Raw genomic sequence first — 22,322 nt, 5'->3', positions numbered from 1 at the left:
CATTGCACAGACCAAAGTGTTGCTGCTTTTTACTTTTAGAAATGAATTCTACAATTTCATACGAAATCTACATACATTATAGACCGCGAGCCTGTGAAATTTGCAGTCCTTCCTTTACGGATTATATGATTATATTAAATGCTAAGATTTTACAATGACATAGTATCTACTGAGAGAGAGAATCCGTCAGGAAAATCAAAAATTTGTATTAATTTTTTTGATTCATTCGATTCGTTGACTTATTTTAAGACAAAAGTTGTTTACTATGCTGGTGCATGTAATAAGGCTATTACATGTATAGGCAATAACCTTTACATCACTCGCATAGTAAAACGTCGTACTACACACGGGAAATAAAGTGATATCTCGTATCACGATGAGTAAAAGTACCTCGGGCTGCCGCCCTCGGATACTTTTTCTCATCTGGATACGAGATATCACTTTACTTCCCTTGCATAGTAATGTACTATTAACGATATATGGAAAAAACGCATTTTTAGGTGGCTAAAAGTGAAATCAAAACTCACAACATTTTCTGTTTTAAAAAACGCCGAAACACTGTGTCAACAAAATGTATCGACTTTTTACTATGCTGGTGCATGTAATAAGGCTATTACATGTATAGACAATAGCTTTTACATCGCTCGCATAGTAAAACGTTATACTACACACGGGAAATAAAGTGATATCTCGTATCATGATGAGTAAAAGTACCTCGGGCTACCGCCCTCGGATACTTTTTCTCATCTGGATACGAGATATCACTTTACTTCCCTTGCATAGTAATGTACTATTCTCAGTACGGCTATGTTATCGCTTTATATTCATGACATTTCAATTTGTATTTGTAAACGTGTGTTGGTGTTAACAACTTACTGCCTGCTGACAGTCTGCTGACAGTCTCCTAGACAGCATTAACAAAAATGTCGATTCGTTTGGTTCGAGAGTGAGAAATAATTTAGAAATGAATTTATAAAAAAATTCGTTCGTTTTAAATTGTTTCTAATGATGCGAATATTTTTTATTTTGGTTGTAGAACCAAAATAAATTATAAAAAAAAAATCATTTTCCCGACGGATTCTCCAAAAGAAAGTGCTCTCAGGATTTTTTGAAGATTTTCTATGAACTGTGTTTAAGGATTTGCATAATCTTTCTAATTTTCTGATGATTTTCTAATGATTATTTTGCTGACAACAAAGTATTTCATACGTTTATCCCTCGGGTATCGACAAAAGAAATGTTTGAAAAGTCGAACACTATCCGATGTTTAATTTCTTATCGTGATATCTACACTACACAGCCTATAAGTTTGATTCTATTTTATGTGAATGTCACCAATTTCATGTTCTGGTGTAATCAAGATAACATTCAATCATGTCGGACCTTTACTGTTGTCTGGTCTGACACGCACTCATAGGTAAACCCGAAAGAACAGTCGAACATTTTTTGTTTGTTTACACTAGCCATTGTCAAACATTTCCATCGATTACATTCTGTATTCAAACGTAAGGGACTGGGGTGCGTGCAGGCTCTCCGTCTGATAGTTTTGACGTAGTAATAATTTTCAGAATTTTATCCGAATTTTCCAACTTTTGAAACAACGTAAAGTGCATGCAATTTACAGCAATTTAAAGTCTCACAGCTTATCCCGTCCTTTGTTGTCTAAAATTTAAATTGACACATATTCAGCAGGGATGTTCGACAACAACGCAAAAAAAAACCCTTTTCATCAAAAATATAATTTCCTGTTGCTCTAATTCGTTTACACCATGTATGTATATAGAGTGGTGTTGAACATCATTGGCACCTAGAAGAGATGTGTACTTTCTGCACTATATGTATATAACATGGTGGTATTTATGTATGATTTCAATACATCATCGAGCTTGAATACATTCCCGATGAGAAAATATCCTCTGACACATAGAATTGAATTTCATTTGCATACATATGAAAATTTTTCGGTAAAATCCTATTCATTGGAGTCGTGTATAAACTATGCCAAACTGTGTGACCTATAAATAATGTTCGTTTTGAAATACCTAAATGAGGTATTTATGTCGTCAGGGGATCTAACTGAAACAGATGGCTGCTATGAGGATATGGTACACATTTACCTCAATTTAAGAATATTATAAATCTCGAAAGTTTCAGGGAAAAAGTCGTCTCACCACAGCGTGATACGTTTCAAGCTTTACTGTATATTGCCGGGTGAAACTTTTTTTTTTCGGCTGAAAAAAAAGTCCTTTCAACTTAACAAAAAAACGAGTATTAGAAGAGCTCCTTTTCGACATCACGCAAATGATTCAGAGCATACATTGCGAGACCGTTAAACCGCTTAGACACCCGAATAACTTCTAGAAATGGTTATACATAAATTTCACTTACCACTGCTCGTTTCACGCAAAAAGTTTTTCTTCAAGTCAAACTCGCACGTGTCTACACATCCTTTGTCCATCACGGAGGTAAGAGACTTTCGACACGAATCGCCAAATTTACTGGAAATAATTTTATCAGGATCACAGATGCCTTCGTTTACATATCCATCGGATATTGTTTGTGTTGACCCAGACGTGGGTGATGGGGTGTTGTGGACTAGAGGACGACTGTCTTCGGTGGAACGGAGCAAACCCATGGTTAGTCGTTTTACCTTTAAAATTGCAAAAGGAAGAGAAGAAAGATGTTTGTTTAGTTACGGGTGTATGATTTTGCTTGTCATATCAGATAACCGAGACCAACTATATTATGTAAATTGTGTGTGCCTGTGTCATCGGAGCAATAGTATGTTTTAAATTTATAAGCGTTTTAAATGAACCCTAAAGTAGCTTATGAAAATATGATTGGTTAGATTACGGTGACAATGTGTGTTACTACGTATAAATTGGGTTAATGATGTTACGATGATTCAGGTTTCCACCAGTTTGAACGGGTATACGTTTTATCGATTGTAATGTTATGGTCCAATTAACATCGGACGTTAATGACCCGTAATAAATGGTAAAACTGAGCTATTACTATTAATGTAACACACAAGTTAACAGGTGAATACATTAAGTTGAAGCTGATTTTTCAGATATTCGATAAACATATGCAGATGGGGGGTAATTCGTAATTACAATTATCAACATATAATACAAAGGCAATCGTCTTCAATTCTAACAGATTTCCGTTCAATTAATTCGATCAACCATTGACAAAGGTTACAAGATGTAATCATTTGTATCACCGCGAGGGACTGCTACACATTCGATAAGAGTAAAGTCAATGCATAAGTTGTTCGAATGAAAATACAGGGCACAAAATGTGCAAAACATCCAATCTGCTAGCGAAAATGTCACACAACTCCTCTTACAATTAACCAATCTAGTAAATTATTCTACACCGTCCGTTTCACCCCAATCGGTTTAGAAGCAAACAGTGCGTAATGACTACATTAACGAAAATTCCATATCATTAAATTCTCGAAACAAAAATAACAAAAATAATTGCAACTGCGTGCATTACGTTTTATATTTATTGTTATATTACATACCAATGGTGGCTTGTCTATTAATCTTCTACAATTATTCATTTCGGTGGGTGAATTATCCTCTTCGGAACTAGGCGATCTCGATGGAATATTATTTTGAACATTATTTTCGCAACTGAAAACATAGAAAATTATTAATTAATTTATTTATTCAATCAAAATGCTGCGCTTATAGTTTAATACAATGAAAATCGTTTTTTTTTTATATTTAATAAGCGATATAACCATTCCAATGGGGGTGGAAGGTTTCTCTCTATAAATATACGTACTAGTGGAATACACCCGGCTTTGCTCGGGATTATTAGTCTTGATTTCGACTTACGAAAATAGCACTCTGTTTTCTCTCCGTTTCTCTCTTTAGACAATAGAAAAGTGGCGTGGTTCAGCTAAACGGAGGCAAAACGGAGTGATTTTTTTGTAAGTGGAAATCAAACAATAAAATTACAAAATATTTTCACGCGTCAAAAGTAAATTTTCATTTTTATGTGTCGAAAATATTTTCTAGCGTTAAAAGTACACTGGAGGACACTGTCATCGAGTGTATGAAACCAGATATTTCAAATCACAATGGCAAACTGCTGAAATCGATAAAAAATGATAAAATGTCATGTTTAAAACTGTCCTCGAGTGTAAATTTTTCCTTTAAAAATGTTTTCACGCGTCAAAACGGCAACGTAACTTTGGATTTACATAGCAACGTAAAAGTGACAGATGCAAAAATTTTCTCATACGGCAACTCGAAATTTCATTCATAATTTTAATTTTATGAATGAAATTTCGGGTTGCAGTATTTAAAAAACATTGCATCTGTCACTTTTACGTTGCTATGTAAATCCACGGTAAGTCGCACGTCAAATAAGGCAGTAATATCACTCTGACTTTTCTACTTTGGTACTGACTTTTCCGCAGTAATTGGTATGGTACGTAGGACTTTATGTCTAAGCCCTTATAGGCATGTTTGAAATTTTTAAATAATCCATACAATATCAAACGAATGTTTTATCGATAATCGATAAATATCGACTGATAATGAAATTGGCATGCATTTAAACTGATCGCAGGAAAAAGAGGAATTAATCGCAGGAAAAAGAGGAATTAATCGCAGGAAAAAGAGGAATTGATAGCAAAAAAAATAGGAATTGATCGAAAGGAAAAGAGAATTTGATCGGAGTAGAAGGAAAATCTTTCTTTTTTAATAATTTTGTGAAAGAAAAATATACTTCTCTGTTCCCATGAGATTGCAGGAACTGCTGGTAAATTTATCAATTTTAATAAACTATTTACCTTCGATTTTAATCATTATGTACAAGGAAAATGTATTTTGCAATCGAATTTTCTTTTACATGCGATCAATTCTGGTTTTTCTGCGATCCTTCTTTTTCTTGCTGTCTTTTTAATATCGATAATCTTTTCTAAGGAAATGATCGACATTTTATCAATCGAGTGAATTACCGAGCATGCCTTAGCTCCTATAGATAGACAAACCAACAAACATTAAACTTTATATTATAGCTACTGCACATTGTATGAGGGTGTTCAAATTGACGGTACCTTTTATAGTTTAAAATATTAGCAGTCGTTAAAGTAAAAACAACAATAATGATGCTGCCAAATAATAGGGGGAAAATATTGAAATGAAAAGTATTTTTTTCTGCGTCGAAATCTATGGTAGAATCACTTAAAAATGAAATATTTACTTTAAATTTTGTTTGGGAAACAGATGCACCGGCCGCTGTTGCTGATTGTGCTGATGATGTTGATGATTTGGGGAGCCATGATTGGATCGATTTTGTTGTTGTTGTTCAACCCTTATCCGAACGTCTTGCATGACGTGGAATTTATTAACGTGATTATCGGCGGTATTGCTGCTGTTGTTGAGATTGTTATTTATTACTTTGATATTGGCGGGAATCTGAAAATATATGGGAAATGCTTTCTGTAAGTATATCGATGAAAAATCATTGAGAAAGTAATGGTTGACAAATATTGCGTAAATTTTGGTTGCTTGTATTGGGAATGCGATCGAAAATAATTGCAAGGAAAATTTTGTTATATTTTTCTCCTAGTTTTAATGAATAACATCAAATATTCGTCATGAATTAAGTTATGGTAATTTTATTGGTCTGTGGCACTGTGTTGTGAAATTATTTCCATTGCAAAGTTCTACGTAAAGTTTTAACATTTTCATGGTTGTTTAATGCAAAAAAAATATGCTGGAACTTTTGTCATAGTCATCAAGTTGCTGGAAAATGACTGAGGATCACAATGGCATAGTTATAATGTTTCTATGGTAGAAGTGTTTTGCAGTGGTTTAATAAATTAATTGCTTTGATGTAATCACCACTCTTCTAACTTGTTCGCGAATTTGTTACTGAACTCTCGTTCCACTTTGCTTGAGGGGTGTAAGAAAACATTTCGTTTCTTTGTCTTTATTCTACGTACTCAACTATATTCAGACATTACAACAAACTAACTGCAAAAGAATATCCTACTAAACAGCTCGACTTTCTTCGTTCAAATTCACTACAATTAAATGAAAAACACCCAAAAATAACAGTAAAACGATAGAGGGACTTATGCATTTCCTTAAACAACGACTCAATTACAATTTTTAATTTATTTTGAATTTGCAATCGCTTTTGCCCGCTCCTGTGCCAATTCAATTTCCAACTGGTCGATTCTCGATTTGAGCTCACTCCGTAAGAAGTCACTTTTCTGCATTGTAGATTTGATGGTCTTGTTGGAATTATCGGCCGCACGTTCCAATTCACTTTTTGTTTGTTGTAGCTGCAACTGCAGTTGATTTACCCGTTTCGCGTTGAACTCGTTCAGCTCTTTCGATTTTTTTAGCTCAGCGGTAAGAGACTCACATTTAGCTTTATAGGTTCCAGCTGTATTATTAGCCAGTTCTTTCTTAAGTTGGCGCAATTCGTCCGATATGTCTTGATAATTCTGTTCCAGTTCAGCTTTCCGTTTTATTGTGTGAATCAATTTGTTATTGCAAGTTTCCAGCATATTAGACATCGGTGCTAGATGGTTCAACTTCTTTTTCAAATTGTTCTTCATGCGAAAGATTTCTTCGTAGGCCTTTTTCTCGGAAAATTTACTCAAACTTTCCATGGACGTGATTCGCATGTGTTGTTCCATTACGCTTTGCAGTGTTTGCATGTACTTCTTACGGTAATTTTCGATTTCTAACTGTTGTTCCTTAAATAATATTTGAAAATGTTCGCCCTGCTCAAGCAGTACGGCATTTTGCCGTTTCAAAGTTTCGATTTGTTTTTTTGAATTTGCTAGTGAATCGTAGGATGAACTATCTGCAGAGTTATCACCATGAAACAATTCCTTTTCTAAAACTTTTAGCTCCGAATACAAAATGTCAAATTGTTTTTTCACATCGTCACTCAAGTTGTTCGGCTCATCCTTGTTAGCACTTTGTCCTGTAGACTTACTTCGGACGTCATTACTGCATAGATCAAGTAACTTCTTTTGAATTTCTTGAAATTTTTTTTCTGCATTTCTCTGCTGTAACGGTATTGGATGATCGTGTTGAAGTATTGGATATGCTGCTGCTAAACGATCTTGTGATGATACTGCTCGGTCATGTGAGAACACGCGCTGGTCATATGATGATAATCGACGGTCACGAGATGATACTCGACGATCATGAGATGATGCTCGACGGTCACGTGATTGTACTTGACGGTCACGTGAAGATGCTCCACGGTGACCAGGTGGTATTCGTCGATCATTTGATGATGCTCGACGGTCACGAGATGGTACTTGTTGTCTAGCAGATTTTTCAAATATTGTTCTGTTAAAACTGTCTTCATTTTGCTGCGCGTAAAGCATTATTGGCGGTAAATTATCCTCTTCTGCTGTTGTAGCCAAATGAATGATTTTTGCTGGCTTTTTTAATTTCGAATGCAATGCTAATTTCCTTTTTAATAAGATGTCCAGCATGGCGAATTCTTTCTTCAGTTGTTTGTTTAGCAGCGACACTTGTTTCTTCGAACCAGGTACATTTGCCAACTCTTTAATTTTTACTTTGAGATTCTCGATACGTTCATTCTGTTTTTCAATCGTATAATCGTCTCCCTTTTTCGGAATTGGCAGAGCATCGATAATTCGCATAACATCATCGTCACCAATATCTTCTACCGGAATGGGCAGATTATCTACAATTCTGTTCACTTCGTCAATCATGATGGGTAAATTTTTAAATTGAAATTTTGTTCCTTTTGTGATTACTCGAAAAAAAGCTTACTGATCGAATCGGACAAAAAATATTAAAAAATTCGAATGGCAACCTTGACGTCTACTATGGGAAAATTTGTCAGTGACATAATTAAGTCGATCGAACTAAATGTGGTGGTAAGTACGTGAAAGAGCTCCCATTGATATGGAAGAATTTTCAAAGTTTTCGAGTTGGAATTTTCAACGTCAGACTAATATCAGATCTATGACTTGATCTCTTATGTTCAGTTTGTTGGTACACGATTAGTCTCTTAAAGTTAAAGTTCAGATTCGCGTCACTAAAATTACGAAAAATTCTGCATCATTTTCAAAGAATTCTCGCGGCTAATGGTTCACCCCGTAAGACTGTATACAACAATTTTATATTCGACGGTGTCTGCTTAATCACATTATAATTACCTCAATATATCTTGCCTCCTCCACTGAATTGGCTAATTTCCTTTTTAATAGGTCCTTCATAAATTTGAAAACGTTGTTGCACTTAGATTTTTTCTTGAGCAATGAATTCGTAGACCACTGAAACTGTTGTTCGCTTGTGTCATAATGATGTTTCTTGTCGTTAATATTGTGAAGACCGATTTTCAGTCGCAAAAAGCACAATTTTTCATCACATTTTATGTGCTTTTGAGAATTATTATCATTGATGTTGTTAGTGTTGTTATTTCTTTCCAAGTTTTCATCGCGATGTTTCTGAAACAATATGAAAAGAAAGATGAATTTTAATGTCTTTCTCTTGATGGAAGATATAAAAAAATATTTTTTTTTGTTTTATTTTCACGGATGATAAAAAATGTGTGTAAAGTATATTGTGAAGATAAAGTGGGGTGGCGGCAGTTCGTATATGGAATTTTATACATAAGGTAGAGAAGTGAAAATAAAAATGGAATGAAAAGAATTGAGAATAATAGCTTTGGCTTGAGTATAGGTATCCACCGAACGAAGAACTTTCAAGAACATTCACAGTGGAGACGAACGATTTAATTTTTTTTGTTCATTTCATTTTAAGCATATTTTTTTGAGGATTTTGTTTTTTTAATTAAGGTCTTTTATAAATTTAAATAAATTCGTTTCAGCTATTTTATGAGGATTAAATTTTCTTTTTGTGTGGATTAGTGAAGTTGATGAAATATGAGAGGACATGAAAAATAGATAAATTAATGTCTTTTAATGGGTCCCCTTTTTTAATGTTCCGTAATATTTTCGCGTTTATCACTGGGTATAAGCTGCACATTCGTCATAACATGCTCATTTTTTACATTTCGAAATGAAAATTGTTTCCAGTGATTACTAATACTGTATTCGTTTGAAATGCTTAAATGCTTTGCCGTGGATTCGTTTTCCGGAAAATGTTTCAGAAGATAATTTTCGTGTACAATTATACATTCGTGGAATTATAAGATCTAACAAAATTTGAATGCGTTATTCGTTCCACATATCGAGATTACCGTACATGTGGTAAAACCGAACCACTGTATGAAATTATGTACCAATTCCATAAAGTGGTATTTTTATAGAAATTTTCTGAAACAAATGGCATTTTTGGCATTGAGTAGAATGCTGGTTTTACAATTATGAAAAATTACGAATTATCACATTTTTGTTTAATGTGGGATCTGAAGTCCCACAGATTCTGACAGCTCTCACATTGAATGCAATTCTTGAATTTTTTCCCAGTCGACATTTTTGTCGCACATGTATAACGACCAGTTTACTGGGATGAAAACCAAAAAAACAATTAAATATCAAGACTGTCAAATTTGTGGATCTAGAAATTATGTAGAATCTATTGAAAACGAAAATGTGATAATTCGTTAATTCTGTCAAGTGTAATGGAATTCAACCACAGCAAATCCACTCAAATAACGCCGATTCCTTAAAAATTTCAATTTTTACAAAAACTTTCATATTTCCATCAATTCCACAAATTCCATTCAATACCAAAACATTCCAGCAATTCCAACGATTCCAATTAATACCGAAAATTCCATTTTTTTACGAAATTCTATCAGCCTGCACGAACATTTTCGGTATCCCTCGGGTAAAGTATATGTGGAATGAATGACTTGAATTGGATTGAAATTGGATTGAAATGTTCGGATCTTATAATTTCGAAATAATTCGATAAATCCAATCTTCAATCAACTGTCAACTATTCTTTGAAACATTACAAGAGAAAATACCAAACTATCAACGAAGAATTCATAAGTCATCGATTTTCCTTTCTCGTCTACTAACTTTTGAAATCATGAATCAAAGTACCAGTAAGGATTCTATACACATTTCGATTTATTGAAATTGGTAATTGAATTTACAGAGTTAAAAGTTATGGTATTTACTCGTAGCTTTGAATTCACGAAATAACTGTAACATCAAAGATCTGAACATATTTCAATGAATTACTTAAATAATATTTGTACAGAACGCTAAACCTATGCAAAAAACCACAATTCAGTATAATTTCCACAACTAGCGAGTATATGTATCCGATTTATTTGTTAATTTACCATAAATGAATTTTTCTAACCGAATCATAAACACTAATTTCTCTCCCATTTTCGTACATATCAACTATTAACAATCTCATATGTGTATACCCAGCAATTCAATGCTAATTCATTTACGAAAATATAGTTCCCACAGTCGTAAAATATGTCAGTCTGATGTTTCCTGTTCTGGTTGTGTGATCATATAGTCACTTATTTCAAGTTACATGTTGCTGAACATACAAAGATATGTAAGTACATAAATTATTTACATTCATACACATTCGTTCAAGTCTGCCAAAAAAAAAAAATGAAATTTTATTGTTTTTTAAAACCTGAATAATTTCACAATATGTTTCTTCTCCTTACACTTTTGCCATATTAAATTTCTTCGAGTTATATATTTTCTTCGTTTATAATACTAACGTAGTAATCTACATAATGTGCATATGTATAGTCCAATATATAGATTCTATACTTGTATATATCACAGGCACAGAACACAGAACATTAAAATATAGATTTTGAATATATTTAATATTTTCTGCCTTAAATTTGAATAAATTTTCGTAAATTTCGGCTATAATAATATGTGTGTGTGTATTTATTTATAGAAATTGATTTAATGTAAATTGGCGAATGAATTACTTTAACCCGTAGTCAAAGTGGTAATATACTATAACGTTGCATAAAATGGCAAAGGTTTCCAAACGGAAAACGAATATTTATATATTGAGATACATTTTGTTTTTGTTCCTCATTTTTTTTTGTGTTTTTTCATCAAATTTGTTCGTCTCAAATGAGTTTAACAAACTTTTGGCAAATTAATTGATGATTTTTATGCTAATTTTGTAATTTCGAATAATGAACTGAATGACTAACCATTAATTAACGACCACACAAAAGTTGAAATAATAATATACCATTTTGGCAATCACGAACTATTATCTCCATGGGATGTTTTATTTTAGTCATCTAATTCGTTCAGAGTCGTGATGACAGGATAAGGTGATATAAAATGTAATTTTATTCACTGGCTTTTGACTATATTAAATATAGTCAATAACTGTTTGAAACGGTCAAATTGGGAGGAGTTAATTAGGAGACAACGGTTATTTTAATAACTTCGCTAATGGTCTCGATAGCCAAATACTGATACTGATATCAAGAAACTATAACTCTGATGAAATATGATTTTAAAATTAACAGAAAAATGTTTATCGAAGTAGTTGATGAGTAATGAAGAACTAACGGCATTCTAACCAAATTTCATGATCATCTTTGAAAAATGAATACTAAATTTATTAGTGAACTCTGACAATGAAAGTTTTACTGTAAATCATTCCAATTTAGTCATCATTCTTCTCGTCTTGCTTCCTCTTTTCACTATTCTACATAGCTAAATCTCTTAAAATTTCGCTTCTTTCGTCCTGTTATTCCCAACAGTATAAAGTAAATTACAGCAATTTGATATGAATTATTTCCAAAAGCATTACGTTAAACATGGTAAGTAAATAGGAGAAAACATCACATAATGTCGTAAAAACATTCATAATTTTATAAAGATATGATGCTAATAATCGTACTCTGTATCCATGTTATTGCGTGTATGGCGTATCTACTTTATTATACAGGGCACATAGCATAAAGTGAACAAAGTGAATCTGCAATTTAATAATTTGTTTTCAAGGGGATACAAACATCGAAAACAGTTTATGATGTAAAGCTATTGTTGACTTTGAAGAGCCTTTGAAATTTTACTATAAAAAGCTCAAATCGGGAATGTGAATAAATGGTTTGCAACCGTTGTATATCATCATATAAGAGGCTATTGTGCATCAGTCTAATTGAGCGAAAGTTACAGTTTTCATGCAGATAGGTGTGTTGGTGATGTTAAAATTCAATATTGGGTATGAGTCAGATCTTTAAAATATCTGCTTCCAACAACACGATACGTAGAGTTACGATAATATTTTGCATATTTAGTTCAATGAAATTCGCAGAAACTAGCAACATAGGTTATCGTTTCACGAATTGGATATTATTTATGAGAAATAAACTAGGAATGACAGATTGATTGGATTATATTTTACCAACGTACCTAGCATAGTAGTAGAATTTTGCTTATGTCAAATATTCTAAAAATTTACGACATGTAATTTTTCGTTTTTACACTGCTTCAAGGGCATGCTGTTAGTGTAAATATTACTCTATTTGACATAAGAAATATTCTACTACTATGCTAGGTGCGTTGATTTTACACTAATGAATAATTTTGGATATTGGCTTTGGCTTAGGATATTCTAGACGACATAGTCTTTCTTGGACAGACTCAGTGGATTTTAACGAGAATTTTAAGCCATAATAATTATGTAAAGTACTATTTTCGACGCAAACGTAACTGAAACGTAACGTAACTCAAACTAATATGTGTCACTTGTTGTATGTGTTAATCTCATCAAACATTTATGGATACTCTAAATAAAAAATCGAAGCAATTTAAATTCATTCAATTGTACAAAAAAGCATGAAATAAATTCATTTGTTTTATACTGTAAAAACCATACAACCAACAACATATGCAAATTATTAGTATAACCCGAAAATATTTACTATTCCAAATATTTCTCCTTTTTTACAGTCTACAAATGTCAGTTTCTGTGTTTTGAATTATTTAATGACAAAGCAAGCAATATTTTTATACCATTTCAAACAAATGGTTGCAGTTACGAGATAGCATTTTTCAAAGTGAGTTTAGATTTATCGTTGGAGTTCGGGTGTAACATATTTGAGTTGATAAAAAAATGTTTTTTTTTAACTTTAAAATGGGTTGTGTGTGGAAGGTTTGCAATAATAACTGCAAGTTGTAGCATGAACAAACTTTTTTTTCTGATTATCCGGTAAAAATGATTGTTAACAAGTGTTACTAAAGACACTAACCGTAAATTGGTTGTGATTCAGGTCAGCGAACAATGCGATAAGAGAAATTCATTTCGTCTGGGAAATTCTTACATAAAAGAGTTGGATCCACAAAGAGTTAATCTCAAATAGGATTTTATACGACACGACACAAGATTGTTAAATCTCGAACATTTTAGGCTTTCGCATGATTCACTTTATTTCATTTATTCATCGAGTTTATTCTATGAGGATCTGTATACTGTTAGGGTTACAACAATGCACACTACACTATACACACTAGAGTTGGTTACTCGCGTCATAGTCATACTCTACTCATAAATTTTGAAAGTGATATAAAATTTAAAGCTAGTATTTTTGATGATCCCGGCCAGTTCAGCTGCCGGAATGTTCAGTGATTTAAAAAAAATATTGCCGCATTCATTTACTGCATAACGAGAAAAATTAACTGTGTGCATTAAATGGACTATTTTAGGTAGAACATTTTCCCATATTTTCTTTCATTTTCTTAACATTTTCCTAGGTGGGAAATTTTTTTCCTAATTTTCACTAAAATTTTTGTGGAAAAATGTGAAAAAATTTAGGAAAATGTGGGAAAACGGTTTACCAAAAATATTCCTTCATCTCCTACATATTACTTCAGAATGAGAGGAAAAACCAATCCACCAATGCTCATCTCCTTTGTATTATTTTGAATCTTGTAAACATCAAGAATATCTTGTTGTTGCCTGAAGTATCACGCAATGTTTAATACCAAATCTAGTACTTCTTTAGCTTTACTATAAGTTTTGCTATTTAAGATCACCACAACTAAAGATCATCATTAATTGATGGTGATTGTCAGTAAGAAATGTCTGAGAGATTCTTGTATAGTATAAAAGAAAATTTGGAACCAACACTCAGTAGTTTCATCTCTAATTAGCGTATGTAAAAGAGACAGGCACTTCCGATTTACTTTACAATAATGAATGAAAATGAATCGTAAAACATAAATCATTTTTTCCATGTTATAAATAAACTAATATAGTCTGCCTGCATTCACGACAAAAAATGCAATTTATAAAAACTTGCTTCATTTAAAAAATTAAAATTCATTTTCACACTTAACCATAGAAAGTAGAGAAAAAAAATACTGAAATTAATTTCGAATTTCCACATGCATAGAAGTAAAAAGTTAATAAAAAGTTTAATTAAAAAACTAAAATCTGTTCTTTCCTCTCCATACATAAAATTGTTGTTTCATTGAATTTTCAATACAAAAGCGAATATGGGAGTTTTCTTCCATCAAAAAGAAAAGTGTCAGTCATTTCCTTTGATTTTTTCTCTCTGTATTATTTATTTTTCATTTAAAATAAATTCATGTACGAGTTAGTTGCAGTCGACGAATGAGGAGCGTTAAGGTTCATACACATAAACATCTCAAGTATATATCTATCTATAATCGTCAACACAGTAAAGTTGGATATGGAAAAATGCTCTTCGACACGTTGCTCTAGTGCGCTTCGAATAGAAAATGGTAACGGAAATTAACTTCGTTCACATTTTCATTTCAAAAGTTTTGTTTAGGTTTGTGTGGTTCATGTACGTATACATAATATTATTATATTGCACAGAGTGAAGATGATCTTGTTTGCTTGGAAAACGCAAAGTTTGTGTGCTTGAGATGCATATAAAAATTAGTCGAAAAATGGTTTCACATTTTGTTGGATGATAGAATTGATATCAGAATCGTAATCAGATAAAATTTATGAGAAAATCAACAGAATGTAAAGAGTTTAATTATAGGGGATTTTAATTTTCCACGCAGTAGTCCACAAAATCGGTAGTCTGACGACAACCAGTTAGGGGTTCATGAATTTCTTCCGCTTCATAATTTTTGTATTATTCGGGAAACAGAGCGGATGAAATTTTGTAATTATGTAAACTTTAAACTTATTTTAGCGTTTTGATTTGGAATATGACTGGCAGGCCGATTCTTTAGAAAATCTGTTCCTTAGAATCGGACCTATTTTTGTTCGGGATGGTTTTTATATGCATCAAGTGGCCTTGAGCCCTCGGCGTCAAAACTACTCTGAATTCGAACCGCTAAAGGTTGGAATATGACATTTCCGGGTACCAATACCGTTGTCGCTGCACTATGCACGACTATGGATTCAGAATCGTTTTGGAAATGGAAGTGTGTCACAATGTCAAAAAATCTGTTACTTCAACTTCTTTTGTTTAAATTGTTGCAAGATATTTGGTGCAGAGTCTTTTACTTCCATAGTTTTAACAAACTCTTTACACCATTGCAGACAATTGACATCATCGTTTTTTGTCGTACTTATCAGTAGCAACTGGTAGTATCTGATGTACCTTATTGATAGATACAGTAAATTCTACTTCCTCACTAATTTAATTTAAAAAATGTTTTCCTCTTTTCTCCTTCATTTTGTCGTTACTCCATTGTGAATCAGACATCTTATTATTCTTATAACTGGATATTCACGATATTATTAATGAAAAAAAGGTCAAAACATAAAAGATCTGTGGGCTATTCCTGCGATAATGTTCACAATTCGTATACACGGCATACAGTATAGACATTGTTATAACTGAACGTAGAACCGTCGACTACATGAAACGTAAAAGAGAAAACTTGCACAAGGGGAAAAAAGTCGGTGATAATGGTTTTGGGTTTCTTTTTTGTTTGAAGCTTTTCATCGACCCCTAGACTTGTTATTACATTTTATAACCGAAAAAAAAAAATATGAAGAAAATCGTTATTATGTGACGAACAATTGCTGTATGTTTTCGGATGAATTTTCCACCACACCAGAAAACATGGGAGCTGTGCACCAAGTTTTTGAATAAACAATTCAATCTCGGATGAAAGCTTCCGACCGGGCATAGTAAAAATAATAATACACAGTCATGTTGTTCGAACTAGAATGTAATATATACACTTTCACGTACTGGCTTCATATGCACATTATGTACTGACGAAATTACGAGATGAAAATATATATTCCACTGAATGGCGAATGTATTCGTTCTTTGTGTGTACTGCACACGTATATTGTATATGTGTATACATATTGTTTGTACATCGAAAATGTTTCTTCGAAATGAAAATCAACCCGAAACTATACAACATCAGCATATCCTAGATGAAAGCAAACAAATGTGTTTCGGGCGCCGAATATAGCGTGTTTATATTGCCCGATAATGGTGAAACAAATTGAGATCTACAAAAGTTTTGACTCTGTTTTGATTATGGTCTGCGAGCAACAAAAAAAATGTTTCTATCGCAGAATACAATTGCAGTTGCAAGTTGCAATGAAGTTGAGCCATCACTCATCCGGTTCGAAAAGTTTAGATGTTATTTCGGTTGAGTTTCGTTAACACATGGCCAATTAATTAAACTGTGATAGCTTTTGAATAATTAGATTTGTTATGAAATGGGTGCAAATATATTCTATAAAGGGTGTGACAGTCGACTTTTTGTGGATGCTTGATGAAAAGTAGAGCTTTCGTCTGAATTTTGTTGATACGAGGCGTAGCCGAGGTCAATAAACAAACGAAATCGAGACTTTTCTTGTTTATCCCGAGTTATGTAATGGATTTCCTTTCTAATGTTGAAATATAGCGACTTCGTCGCTTATTTTTCCCGTCGTTTAGAAAAAACGTTGTTAACTTTATACTAAACGCTTTTTAGCGAATTCGATTCCTCTCATTTGCTAAAAAAAGCATTTTAACATGCGTTAGGAAAATAACTTTTAATAACTATAACTATAGCCTGCGGGCGTCGAACATGGTACATGGAATATAATTGAATGCAGAGTCAGCTTATTCAACGCTAATGTCCAACCCGCAAGATTTTTAATTTTCCATAAACTTCAAATATGACCGAAAAGAGATTACTGTCACGACTTTCGAGGAGGCATACCTTGAGACGTAGCTGGTATAAAAATATATTTTTTAGCTTATTTGGCCTGGCAGGTATGCTGAATGGGAAAATTTACGGCTGGGAATGACTTTTCTACTACACACATTTTTATGAAAACGACGGTAGACCTTCTACCTTACGCCCATAATCCAATCGAACAACCGTTACATTTTCCCGATTTCACTCATTATCAGTAAAATATGTGTAAAAATTTCTGGTTCCGTTATGTTAAGCAACTGAACGTAATACGTGATAAGATCCCGTACCATCAATTCCAACCACTTCTATTAGGATGACTGCAATAAATTCAATATCTCGGCCCATTTACAGCTATAAAAAACACTCGCTTTACTACTTTCAACTTTTATAGGAAATAATTTTTTCCTTCGTCTTTTCCAGTGTTACGTTCGAACTCGAACGAGAGAACTCCCTTTCACAATATTGTTGCAAAGTTTCACCATTGCCTATATATAATATCCATGTGTATACGAATGCTGTTCACACATAAATGTCGTGTTCACTGTTTTTAGATTTTCCGCTTTTATCGATACTCTACATTGAATTATCCTTTTGTCGTTCTCAGCGAAAAACAATAGTTATGACATCGTTTAGTAACTTATCTAGCCAATATTCCGGAAGATTAAATTGATGTGAAAAGGAATTGGATTTTTTTTTATGTTCGGTATATTAAATGAAATGACTGATGTTGTTTCTAGGATACACAGTCCAGTGTTTAGATAAAATAAATTGCGATTGTATCATGATTTAGATGACAGTTAAATGTTCCATCAACTCAAGCTTTAATCGTTCGAATGAGTAAGTTATCAAGGATTTATATTAAGAAATGTGAATATGAACAACTTAGAGTACAGAACCGTTCCGTTTAACTGGAAATGAATATATAACGCTTGACGACGCCGTTCATAACATTTGAAAATAGATATACTGAACTTTATGCATAAATCGAAGTTTTACCTAAGAGTTACAAACAAAATTTCAGATTATTTATTCCACTCAGCTAATGCATTAACGAAACTATGTTATGAAAATTCTGTGAAATATGTCAGAACTTTAGTGAGCTAATATAATCGTACCAAAGATCTGATAATTTTACAGTATCTTGTTGCCGGGATTATTAACTTTCGTTTCTTGTGCAATGTAATTTGCTAATCGAGCTAGTTAAGACGAATAGTTTTACAAACAGGCACACTGATTACAATCGTTTGTAGCTAATGATAGCTACAAGGAAATAAACATTTTTTTTAAGATAAAATTTATCTGATAAATTATAGATTTTATTTTGGCTTTATAACTTCTTTTCCCTACAACGAGAGCCAGGGGCTATTATTGGTAGATTTGTTTACAGAATTTACCGAAATTTACAGAGATTACTGAAATTTACCTAAATTTACCAAAGCAATGTTTTGGTAAATTTCCTTAAATTCTGGTAAATTTCAGTAGATTCTGTAAATTTACCAACAAAAGAGAAGGCGACTTCTTAGTCTCAAAGTTCTTTTCCCACTTTTTTTTGGAATGATTCAGTAGAATCTACCTTTCCCAAAATCAGAAGCTTAACATTTTAAAGTAAATTGAGTAAAATAGAGAGTGAATTGCAAGTGGGAAATTTAAATTCTGAAATATCATGTAGAACAAATTCTACATCTAATACACTTTGACAAGAGTAATTCAAATTCAGCCGCAAATTCGTTCGTGTACTTAATAATACGCTTTTCTTGCTTCGCATATTATCTTTCATACTCCATGCCAGTCATTTCGATGTTCGGTTATATCGTACATTATATGAGAAGAATCTAGTTGAATGAAGACGAAAAAGAAAAAATTACACCACTCACACATTTCATGCCATAGCACAGTGTCGCTAAATTTTTTTTTTCTGACACCTGAAATATTTCGTAAGATATGCAAGATAGAGAAAAAATTTGTTCTAGAGAGTTACGTAGAATTGTCGGCTGAGTATATTGATCAAACTGAAAATTCAAGATGGCCGCCACTAAACCGGAAGTTGGTGTTTATTGCATTAAATACTCAAGATATAAGAAAATGTTGTTCTAGAAAGTTGCGTAGAATGATTCCCTTAATAAATTGAGGTATTTAGAAATTCAAGATGGCCGCTACTAAACCGGAAGTGGGTTGTTATTTCATTAAATATGCTAGATAGAAGAAAATTTTGTTCCAGGAAGTTGTGTAGAATGATTCCCTTAAAAAATTGGGATAATTAGAAATTCAAGATGGCCGCCACTAAACCGGAAGTGGATTATTATTTCATTAAATATGCTAGACAGAAGAAAATTTTGTTCCAGGAAGTTGCGTAGAATGATTCCCTTAAAAAATTGGGATAATTAGAAATTCAAGATGACCGCCACTAAACCGGAAGTGGGTAGTTATTGCATTAAATACTCAAAATATAAGAAAAAAAAATTCTGGGAATTTGCGTAGAATGGTTACTTGAATATGTTGACGAAGTTAGAAATTGAAGATGGCAGCCTCTTAACCGCATTAACTTGCATTAAATACTCAAGATATAAAACACATTTTTTTCCAAGAGAAGCTGTATAACTTAACCGGAAGTGGGTAGTTATTGCATTAATTGTGGCCGTCCATAAAGAACGTTCGCGATTTTTCTGGAATTTTAGACCCCCCCTCCCCATTGTCTGCACTTTTCCACTATACACAAATGTATGGCGGTCACACTTAGGCGAGCCCCCGTCACCCTATAGTGCGGACGTCCTTTCTGGATGGCCCCTAAATACTCAAGATACAAGAAGGTGCCTAAAATTGCTTGTTGAATATATTATATAAAATTGTGTCGTTATTCCAGGAAATATTTGAGAACAAAGTGTGCGTAATTTATGGATAGCCCCTAAGTACCTGGCGAATGACTGGTCATTTGAACTAAATAAATTATAGTGGCGAGCATTTTATATCGACTAACTAATTTTTCGCCACTTCACAGAAAGTGCTCGCCAAATGATGCAAACGGTTCGCCAGTCAGTGCAGTGGAGCTGAATTGGTCGCTAGACAGTCGTGAAGTATCTCCTAAAAAATCGCTAAAATTGTTTTCCTCCACCAACTTTCTTGTCGAAAAGTCTTCTGCTAGGACATGAAACGATGATGTTACATTTTGTAAAAGGAAGATGTTCCTATGCTATGGCTTTCTGTAGCATTTCGTATAAGGAACATCTCACTTTGTACAAGGAAAACATGTTTTGGCGATTCGGTTTTTGGCGACTATTCAACAGTTCAACTGTCTTTTCTAAATTCTATGATGCTCCCTGTGCCTTCTCACAGTATCACCGATACTTAAAAAAATAATTTACAATCAAACGCAAAATCATACAATTTCACTTATTGTCAAAAGAGCATCCAGATATAATGCACACTAATCTCACAAATACTGAGAGAGCAGTTTGGTAATGCAGGGTCGACTTGTAATTGTTTATGTTACCTACGCCTACGTAGAGTTGCAACCGAATTCTCACACCTTTAGAGATTACTACGCTTCATTTAGTCGTTTATTACTTTTAATTTCGCGACTAACACCTCTTTCCCTTAGCTATTTCCCTTTTTAAACTCGATTATTGTGCAGTTATTCTTCAAGGAGTTTTGAGCTGAAAACAAAACTAATTCGGTGAGAGATGATTGTGCAACCCTTCCACAGACAATTCTCATCGAATGATGACGACCCTAGAACGCGAACATAATGATCTGGCCTTCTCTCTTCTCACTCAATACATTATTCATTCGAACATGAAATTGACCGTTCGTTCCCAAATAAAATTGTATTCCGTAAAAAAAAACTTTGTTTGCTGTGTTTATAGTTAAAAACAGTATTTTTGAATACTAAACAAACCGTTTAGTTTGAACGCGTTTGTTTGTTGTGTTTGAAATCGTATTTAATTTCGAGTACATTTTTCGTGAATTCCATTTTTTAAACGCGGTGCGTGTTGAATTCGGTTGGTATTTAAAGACCGTAATGGCGTCGACGACGAGTGAATTGATTTACAAAAACATTATCGCAAAATTCTTTGTGATCGACCGGGACCAGAGTGATCGTGAAAGCTTAATTTCCGAACGTGTCGAAAGAATCGATAGAGGTGTCCAGTTCGTTTTGGAGAACATCCCCAATACAAATTTATCGAAGAAGTTACAGGATATCGTAATTAACAAAGTTGGCTCAATGGAAACAACTTTCTTCAAAAAGTGGCGAGAGTCAAAGGCAAAATCCAGGGAACATTTTGAGCGCAAGTTTGAAGAATGGATTCATTTGACACTACCGGTAAATATATTGTCTGTGTAGTTGCATTCATGTCCATAAACGGCTTCTCGCATTTGGGGCCGTTTCATAAATTTTTGCCTGAATTTTCATCTATATAGCTAAGCTATGCATGTAAATCGCTTGAACATATTACTTAGGTTGTAAAGTTATGTGAAGTCTGAGTTGCACACATTTTTATCTGAGTATTCGTCCATAGAGCTATGCATGCAAATCGCTTGAAAATGTAATTCAGTTTGCAACGCTTCATCATAATAATCACACAAAAATGATCGTTTACATGCTTGTATTTAACAGATTCTACATTTTTACCTAAAATGACTAGTGCATTCATAAGTTAAGGTATCATACTGGTGTCGGTTAGTCGTCTGCATAAAATTTCAGATCACTTTAGTAGCTTTTCTCATATTTTAGCTGCCACAATCAATTATGTCAGAAAGCAGCCGTATGAAAGGCAGCACCCAACAAAAAAAAAAATTCGGGGAGCTTTCCGAGCGACAAAAAGAACGGCGGGTGAAAGAGCTCGATTGTTTGGACTTAGACCAGCTACTACTCGCAGCAACAAAAGCAGCAAAAATATCCAAACGTACCGACTTGGCATACGTTCTCAAACTGCTGTATAAAGATGAGAGATGTGCGGGCGAGATTCGTGGTCTGCTCAAAGACAGAAATAAAAAAGAGAGAGTGAAGCAAAATAATTAGTTTCCTTCGAGTAGGAAACCACTCTTTGTTCTTAACATCCCCCTTGAGTTTCTTCGTGCTCGTAATTTTTAATATTTTTTTTCTGACAAACAAACAAACAACATTTTCGGCACACAAAACATGGTGTCTCGAGTAATGGAGAAGCAAATTGATTAATTTCAATAAAATTTATTTTATTCGGCTTTGATCGATATACTTGTTTTTTTTGTT

At 33.4% G+C, this 22,322-nt stretch overlaps 2 protein-coding genes across 3 annotated transcripts in view; one reads left to right on the top strand and one right to left on the bottom strand.

Moving 5' to 3' along the window:
- LOC119081762 (GATA zinc finger domain-containing protein 14-like) overlaps positions 1-22,322 on the bottom strand; it is a 63,291-nt gene that overhangs the window by 1,639 nt on the left and 39,330 nt on the right. For both annotated transcript variants that reach the window (XM_037190955.1, XM_037190956.1), the window contains exons 2-5: positions 8,186-8,476; positions 5,227-5,441; positions 3,533-3,644; positions 2,389-2,650 (exon numbers count right to left, since the gene is read on the bottom strand). In XM_037190955.1, coding sequence (XP_037046850.1) covers positions 2,389-2,650; positions 3,533-3,644; positions 5,227-5,441; positions 8,186-8,476 — 880 coding nt within the window. The remainder of the gene's footprint in view (positions 1-2,388; positions 2,651-3,532; positions 3,645-5,226; positions 5,442-8,185; positions 8,477-22,322) is intronic.
- LOC119081825 lies at positions 20,863-22,276 on the top strand. Its single transcript, XM_037191063.1, has 2 exons — positions 20,863-21,413; positions 21,825-22,276. The coding sequence occupies exons 1-2, from the start codon at positions 21,111-21,113 to the stop codon at positions 22,110-22,112; spliced, it is 591 nt and encodes a 196-aa protein (XP_037046958.1). The 5' UTR covers positions 20,863-21,110; the 3' UTR covers positions 22,113-22,276.

Source organism: Bradysia coprophila, unplaced genomic scaffold (genome assembly GCF_014529535.1).
Source record: "Bradysia coprophila strain Holo2 unplaced genomic scaffold, BU_Bcop_v1 contig_358, whole genome shotgun sequence".
NCBI classification, from domain to species: domain Eukaryota; kingdom Metazoa; phylum Arthropoda; class Insecta; order Diptera; family Sciaridae; genus Bradysia; species Bradysia coprophila.
Note: the sequence above shows the minus strand (reverse complement) of the source record. Positions and strands in the feature narration are given on the sequence as shown.